At 43.6% G+C, this 9,198-nt stretch overlaps 1 protein-coding gene across 2 annotated transcripts in view; it reads left to right on the plus strand.

Annotated features, from left to right (window-relative positions):
• Positions 1-6,392, plus strand: part of Actbeta (inhibin subunit beta) — a 40,794-nt gene extending 34,402 nt beyond the window's left edge. For both annotated transcript variants that reach the window (XM_076437147.1, XM_076437148.1), the window contains exon 5: positions 1,257-6,392. In XM_076437147.1, the coding sequence (XP_076293262.1) occupies positions 1,257-1,497 (241 nt within the window). In that variant the 3' untranslated portion in view covers positions 1,498-6,392. The remainder of the gene's footprint in view (positions 1-1,256) is intronic.
• Positions 6,393-9,198: the final 2,806 nt, after the last annotated feature.

Raw genomic sequence — 9,198 nt, forward strand, 5'->3', positions numbered from 1 at the left:
GTTTTGTTTATGTACAGCTATTGGACAACATATAGGCGTAGAATAGGTATAAAGTTTCTCCTTTTTTAGGAAATTCAGAATTACAAGAGAAGTTTTAATTACTGAAATCGTAGAGCAAGGGGTTGTTAAACTTGCAGTGTTACAAGAAAATTGTGATTTATCCAAAACCATATATTTCCTTATACATCATTTTGCTGTAGATTAAAAATCTGGTCGTAAAATTTGTCTACCACCTGAGGATTTTGAAAGAAATCAATTTGTGTGAAATGATAATTTTTTAGAAATAATTTTAGAAAAGATATCATCGCTCTCTATCTCATTTCTATCGAATGTTCTTTGATTTTGACAGAAAATTCATCATTTTGCTCCACTGTGCGACGCTAGCACGCGAGACAGTGCTTTATTGGCGCGGAGAGAGAGAGAGAGAGAGAGAGAGAGAGAGAGAAGGAGAGTCAATCCTCGGCCCGACAACCGGTAACCGACAACTCGAACTTCACTCGTATGGTATCTCGTGAAATCAGAGTGTGTCGCTCACAAGTGCAACGGCCTAAACCCTTAACTTATCAGCAATTTCGGGAAACGGAATCGTCCCGCGTGAAGCGCGTGAACCGTGTCGGCCGAAGGAGATTATTCCGTAGTTTGCAGACAGCTCTTCCTTCCCGATTACTCGCGCGTCCCTGTCTACATGTACACGACAACGGTAATCCGATTAACCCTTACGTAGCCAACCGAAATGTATAGATTATTTAACCGTTCTCACTCCTTAGTCGAGTGTGACTCGACATCAGAGAATGAAAAATAATAACAAATAAGACGAGTTTTTACATGCTAAACATCTCATCGAGATCGATTAGCCCTTAGCACTCGAGTGGTGACTCTGAGGCGCCATTAAAAATTGCTGTACCATTATCTTCTATATAAATAAAAATGTGAATGTTTGTTTGTTCGAAATCTAAGATCGATACCATACATTGGAAGCATTTTTTTCTAAATGCGATGGATAAAGAGATATCCCGTGTAATAGAAATTTTGAGACACCCTGTATTTAATAATGTAAAGAATATTTTCAATGATGGCACAGCAATTTTTAGCGGTGGCTCGGAGGGGACAACCGAGTGCAAAGGGTTAAATGCTGAGTGCGCCACTGTTCGTGAGCTACCGTAGTTTCGAGCTGGTAGAAAACCGGTGGACGGGTGTAGCGCGGTTTCGATCGGGCGAGGTAATCGAATGAAACGACGCTGTTCGAACGGTTGCAGGTACTACGCAAACTACTGCAGAGGAGACTGCGCTGCCGGGCACAGAACGCCGGACACCTTCCTCAACTACTACACCCACGTGATCGAGGAGTACCGAAAGATGGATCGACTGGCGGGTATGCAGCCGTGCTGCGCTCCCCTAAAATTCTCGCCGATGTCGTTGATCTACTACGGTCCGGACTCGAACATCATCAAGAGAGACTTGCCGAAGATGGTGGTCGACGAGTGCGGATGTCCATAGACGTAGACGATCGTGTGTTCCCGCGTCGTCGCTACTTCCGTCCGGATAGAGTGTACAGAATGATCAAGGATCGGCTCGAACGGACAAAGGCGCGGTTCTGATCTCGAGCTTCGATCTCTTCGCGATCTCGAACCGATCTCCGTTGGGATTTTGGTCGAAACCGAAACGAATCTGTTAGAAACGATTTAGAAAGACGGAGAGAAACGGGTAGCGGACGCGAGAAGAGAGGGGGAGAGAGAACGAGGTAGGAGAAGCGGGCGTAGACGGCGATCTTTTCGATCAAAGTTCGTCTAGCGTGACGTTGGACACGTTCCAGATGAGCCTGGACGCGGTCCGGATCTTAGATTCGTTTGTAGCTTTACGGACGCGTTCCGAGTTCGTCCGAGAACCGATCGGAAAACACGGCCAAAGAGAGAAAGATATCCCCGAGCGTCCTCGAACCAGGTCCAAACGATTTCTCTTACGGTTAGAGCTCGGGATCTCCTAACGGTCATGGGGTCCCAAGGATTCCTCTGCGATCGATCGCGAACGAAACGCCGGCAACCGATCGTGTCGATCGTCGGTTTTAGGGGCAGCTAGATGGGCCGACGGTCGTGCTCGGAATCGGTAGCGAAGTCATGATTAGAGACAACGTTCGTGCGAGTGAGCGTGATGACTGCATTTGAGAGAATGAGAGAGAATTAGAATGAACGAGGTACGCTCGCGATTGGACTGCCAGGATAGAGTTTTCCGAACGAGGTTTCTAGCTAGTACAATAAAATTGAATTACTCTAGAGCGTCGATGTGGCGTAGAGCAAGGAACATGGGAATCAGCAGAAAGTGGGGTGGAGGAACGGAAGGAATGGAACGCCAAAAACCGAAACGTCGAGACACGGAGGGAATCAATGGGAAACCTCGATCGATCTAGGAACAAGCATCTTTTACGAGATATAATATATTACGAAATAGGTATTAGAAGGGTGGGAAACGAAGGAGAAGGAAAGCATGGAAAGGGAAGGGAAGGGAAGGTGCGCGCAAAAAGCCAAGCGAGATTCTCAACTCGAGGAGATATTAGTCTTTTCTTAATTAGTTGCGCGCGCGCGACCCACGGAGTACGATGTTCATTCGATGAAAGTCAGAGATACAATGAAAGTAACGAGAAACAAAGAGAAAGTGATTTCGCATTTACTATATGTATGTATATAATACTCTCTACATATACACACGAGGACTACAGAGAACCCGCGAGGTGATTCAGCGCGAGTATAAATACTGAGCACGGGCGGTTAAAGTTTAAGGATGTAAACGATATAAAGAACAAAAAAAAAAAAGAAAACAAACACTCAATCTGATTGCCTTGTTTTTTATGCGAAACGTATGAAAGTGTCGAAGTAAGCGATTTAGCAAAATGACAAAAAAGAAGTACTATTAAACGCTCCACATACATATATGCACATACACGTATATACATATGAACAAGTGCGGAGCGTGTGTGCGCGCGTGTGTGTGTATGTATGTGTGTATATAAATACGAATATAAATACAAATAAAATTTAAATAAATATATATATATATGCGAGGAATGGGAGAATACTTTTGAAAAGCGACGGGGTCGGGGGGGACAAGATGGCCGAGCGTTGAACAGTTCAAAAACGGAGACGAGAAATTATTATTATTATTATTATATTAAAGGATTATGAGCGCGTACATGTATCTCGAAGACTTCGCCGTGTTGTCTGTCGGCCGTGGCGAGAGACACGGGACACGAACACACGTACACGTACACGCAATAATACACGGTCAAACTGCGAGCAACGATACATTTGTTTTCTATCGAGCGTATAGGCGGCCGTTACGACAGTCTCTCCGAATCAAGTTTTCCTTTTTCGCTTCTTCTACGTAACGTATAACGTAACGTACGCAACTTGTACACTCGTATCTTCCTGTACCGTATCTCCGAGTCTAATTGTTTCGATTCGTTGTTGCCGGAAACCGCGTGGACGCGTGCGCCGACGCGGTCACATAGTCTTAGGGGCATTCCGTGATTTGTGCTTCGTTTATGTAAGTGTTTCGACACTGAAGTCAAGTCGTTTGGCACTCGCACGTACACATACAACACGGACGAACAGGAACAGGACTCGTTACGAATTCGACAGTATAGCAGGAGAACGATTCGAGACACGCCGCCCCACGTATGCTCGCGAATCGCGGATAGATTTGGCCCCCCTCGAACTCGTCGGATACACGGACAGGAACAATATTGACGCGAAGGTTTTTCCGCGATCGGATCGTGGATAGTCCGTATAACGAACAATACAACGTGACAATAATCGATCGGTGGTCTTTTTGGGTAAAGGCTTCGAAGCGATCGGGCCGACAATTTCCTTCTTTTTCCGTGTTGGTTTGATCGTCTAAGTTTCGTTACGCGGAACGAGGGGGTGGTGGCGTCGATCGAGCGAGCTTAACCGACTTTACTAGCGACGCCTAAAAGGTTTAGGGCCGATAGGGCCACCCAAGGGGGACCCAAGAGAGTCGTCGCGTCGAACGTAAAAAAAAAAGAAAGATTGGCGGTTCGACGTGTCAGGTTCGCTCGACGGCGACGCTTGTCACGGACTAAACACGTCGCGACGCGACGCAACGTGACGCGACCGTAGAGGAACCGTGTGATTTTTAAGCAAGAGCGAGAAATGTATATTAAATTTCTGTGGGATAGTTCGTTGACCCACGCAGCCTTACTGGGCCTTATTAAAGTATTATCGCGTTACTACTAAATTTAACTAGTGAAATAACGATAAAAACGTAAGACTACTTAAACGAGCGGAAGAGACAAAACGAGAGAAAGAACAAGGGAGAAAAATGTGTGAGCGAGCGATCAAAGCGAGAACGAGAAAAGAGAAGGTAAATATCGAGGGCGAAATAATGAGCGAGATAAAATCGTGGACGGAAGGGAGAGAAAGAAACGGGGTAACGTCCAGATCGTTCGCGTGTCGTCCAAAGAAAACTGTCCGCGAAGAGAAAACGGGAAAACCGATTCGATCGATGATCCAAAAACCCGATGAAAAAATGGCCGGTCTTGGTGAACGCCTGTGTGCGTATGTACGTGTGTTTGAGCGCGCCTGTATGTTTCGTGTGTGTATGTGCGTGTGAGAACGTGTGTGCGCGCGCGCGTACAGGAGAGAGAACGAGAGAAAGAGGGAGAAGCGAGATATAACCGATATTCCGCCATTCGCTTTAGCAAAAAACTCAAAAAAAAAGAAGAGTAATAAGAAACTAATTGCGTCCAAAGTAATGTTTAAATGAAGTTTAAGCCACCGTATTTCTAGTATCTTTAAGGGACTTTTCTTCTTCTTCTTCTTCTTCTCCTACTTCTACTTCAACGTCTTCTAGTTCTTTTTCTTCTCCATCAACTTCTTCTTCTTCCTCTACTTCCTCTATCTTCTTCTTCTTCTATTACTACTACCACCACGACTATTACTATTATTACTATTGCTACTACTATTTACTATCACTACTTACCACTACTATTACTATTACAACTACTGCTACGATTACTATTACTAACTACTACTCTTACTACTACAACTACTAACACTACTACTACTGCTACTACTATTACTACCACTATTACTACCACTACTACTATTACTTTTACTACTATTACTACTATTAATACTACTACTACTACCACTACTACTATTACTACTACTGCTACTACTACTATTGCTACCAATTATTACTACTACCACTACTACTACTACTATCATCGCTACCAGTTATTACTACTACTAATACTATTACTACTACTATTACTACTAGTACTTCTACCACTAATAGCACTACTACTATCGCTACCATGTATTACTAGCATTTACTACTACTTCGTTTTTCTAAAAGAAAGTGCAAGAGCAAGTGCGAGAGCGTTAGAGAGAAAGAGAGAAAGTGAATCGCGAGAACGTGAACAATTTTCTTCGGAGAAAGAAAGCGCGAGAGAGCACGCGTACAGATCTCCTGAAAGCCTTCAACGAGCTCAAGGATTGCGTTTTACGAGTACCACCCAGTTTATTGTATAATAATAAAGGTATAACAATAACGACACCGATAATAAAGTATAATGTAATAACGACTAACTTAACGAGCTAACGACGATGATAACGATTATAGTAATAATAATAATAATAATAATAACAACAATAATAATAACAATAATAATAATAATAATAATAATAATGCGTCGACAACACGAAGACGAATACATTGAAGAGGAAACAAGGGAAAACAAGGAGACAAAAAAGAAACGGAACAACAAGCAAAAACGTCATGGCTTATTCAAAATGGCCCCGGCGTCTATACACAATTGTCAAGTCTATCCTTCCTTAATCACTTAGGGTTTAACGAGGAGCGCGCGCGAGAGAGAGAGAATTAGAGAAAGAGAGGAAGAGTGTGAACGCGAAAATGAGAGAAAGTGTTTGAGAGAACGGGAGAGAGAGAGAGAGGGAGCGAAAGAAAGAGAAACAGACGAAGAGAGAATGGGATAAACACAAAATAAAAAGGGATATAGGCGATCGGACGAACAAGTATCTAATAACAATTGCGTAGCAATATTCGCCGGTTCGATCCACGATTTAATCATTTCGGAGCCGATCGTTTTTTCGTTTCTTTCCTTTCGTTTTTTGTTTTTGTTCGGCCTGTCATCATCTCAGTCAGTGACCTTGTATCCTCGCTAATATTCTAAAACGACAAGAATAATAATGATAATAATAGTCATAACAATAATAATAATGATAATAGTAATAACAACAATAATAGTTATAACAATAACATTAATATTGATAATACTAACGATAATGGTAATTCTGACGATATCGATAAACAACAACAACAACAAAAAAAAGAGAGTGAAAAATCAACAATAATAATACCTCTAGCGTTATCGTTCCTGTTTATATAAATCGCTTGTACATTAAATACGTGAACGAATGTAAACGAGAACAAACACATACACACATACACATACACACAGTATATACACGCACTCACTACGCACACACAAACACACACATACACACATCTAACGGTACATGCACCGATACACGCCCTCACTATCTATTTCGATAAAACATATTAAGAAGCGAGTTTTTTTATCTCTTCAAAGTAGCTATAATTATAATTGCACAGACATGAATGGAGGTGCGGGGTTCGCTAATTCAGGTGACGATCGCAGAGAGCGAGAGATAGATAGATAGAGATAGATAGAGAGCGACAGAGTGAGAGAGAGAGGGTAATAGAATAGTGAACAAAAGATGCGAAATTACGCGAAGAATCGGCGTGCTTTGGATAATTGAGAATTCGTATGGCGTCGGCTTTTATCATGCGCGATAAGTAGACTGCGGATCTCCGTGCGAAATGAGAACTTTCCGAGTCAATTATAAGGAATCAAATTTCTTTCAATGATTTAAACAAGTCGGAAACGACTGAAATAACATTCTTGAATTTGTTCACAGTTTTGTGTGTCACCAATATCGTTTTTCATTACATCCGCAGTCTATAGTGATAAGCGAGAGAAGCGATCGTTCTTCTCGGTGCCCGGTTCAGCGAAAAGTTCTGAGACCTCTTGGCCCCTCAGTCAGATCGGGTCACATTGGGTAAGACTGGATCAGACTATGAAGTCAGACTAGAGAAGAAGAAGGGTCGAACGAAGCTCGGGCGCGTGCTCGCCGCGCTTGATGCAATTGTTCTTTTGGCGACGGAAGCCTTCTATCGATCGTGATCACCGATTCGACCGGTCTCGTCGTGCCCAACGGCGTACCCGATTATATCGTCTTATCCGATTAACCGCCTTTGCAACCGATTCGCTGGTTCGACAGAAAGCAGCTCGCGAGCTCGATCAGATTGCAACCTCGATCGGGTTTCCGGCAAAATATCCACTCTGCTGCATCGGAACAAACTCGGCCTGCGCGTTCACGGAGTTCTCATGGAGTTCTGCTCGGGCTAATTCGATTTACGGATTGATTCATTTACGATACATTAATTTCTCCACCTATCGAGAGACGGAATCGCTTCTGGTCTAGAATCGATCGACGATAGACTGCTACCGTTCTTTTCGTTTCGGTGTTTCTTTGCAACCTTGCAACCGGTTCGCTGGAACGGCAGATACACGGGGAATAGTCGGATGACCGGTCTTCCGTCGATCACGACAATTCACGGTTCACCTTGGATCGGGAGCTCCGAATCGCGTGATCTCAGCACGAACGCGTTCTCTTTGGTTACCGAACTCTCGGGGGATCGTTCGACATCCGCGATCGGCCCCCCAACCGCGTGTATTTGCGACGCAGATTCTCAAAGTGCCTTAACGACAGATCATGCGCGCGAGTTTCCGCGGGCCCGCAGAAGCATCCGGTATAGAATGGAACTAAATGGAACCCGGGACCGAACAAAGAATCGTTCGTTTCGCAACGATCTATTCGCCCGGACGAACCAACGGAAACCAACAAGTCTCGTTCAATCGAACGTCGACTCGATCGCAAAGTTACCCTCTGCATTCGTTAATTACAACTCACTGTAATTACCTCGATCGCACTTGTAGACCAGCAACGATTAACGATTACGGAGAGCGACTCGCGATCGAGCCAACTGTCGCGGTTTCACTCTTATCGGTATCGAACATTCGACAAGCGTCTCTAGATCCTTCGATCGTCGATCGCGTCTTCAGATTGGCAGGGAAGTCGATCGCTTGGTCTTTCTGGAGTTCTACGGTTATGGTTTGCAACCCGACGAAGTTATGAAGCAAATCTCAAGTTTGATTCGTTTACAAAGCTACCACAGATCATTCTCCGTCGAGAAATCGGTGGGTGTTTAGATTGTGTAGGGCATGTGTGTGCCCCAGTTGATCTTTGTTGAATCTCGCTGTTCTCTCATGGCGTAACAGCGGATCGGGATTTAAAGATCGTGTTAAAGCTCATTCGTTCCCGGAGCTTCGTTCAGAAGCTTGAGGATCAAGACACCGGTACCGACTCTCTGCCAATCGAGTTACAATCAGCCTTCGAACGCGCGTAGATCCCGAATATTCGTTTCTATCGAAAAGCTTCAGACGTTCATCCTCGCAACCTTAAATCTAGATCATTTCACTCTCGTAGCTCGTTGCAAATCATACCGGACGTCTTCAAGTTGGTACCGTTTCTAACAATAGCTTTAAACCGACTCTGATCTCTTGTAACATCTATGAAACACTGTTCGAGGATCTGCGATCCAAGATCTAGGATGGAGTTACGCAGAATCCAGATTGAGTAGCCGGAGAAAAAGAAGGAAAAAGAAATAACGATCTCCTCTCTGCGAGCGTCGAGCTCGCGACCACGAATCGTTTCACGAAAGACGAATCAATTCGGTTCGAGTTCTACTTGTAAATAAGCCCCGGGATGAAGAACCGTTCGCGATCGGCTTCGTTTGTAATTAAACACGAATTAACCATAAGTGAGCGTATATCTGTAAAATTTATTCCTACTACGGTGAATCGTGAACGCTTTAGCCAATGTTCGGAGCGTGTGTTAACCGATTTACGCGCATTATTATTGTTAACGATATAATTGTATTTACTTTTATAAAATAATGTCGGATATTGTAATTAAAATTCTATACTGAAATTACTCTGTATCCAATGAGAGACGAATAAATAAAATGGTCAATATAACTTCTTGCTATTCTACTTTATTCCACATGCAGTGGTTG

This window comes from Lasioglossum baleicum, chromosome 13, assembly GCF_051020765.1.
Source record: "Lasioglossum baleicum chromosome 13, iyLasBale1, whole genome shotgun sequence".
NCBI lineage: Eukaryota > Metazoa > Arthropoda > Insecta > Hymenoptera > Halictidae > Lasioglossum > Lasioglossum baleicum.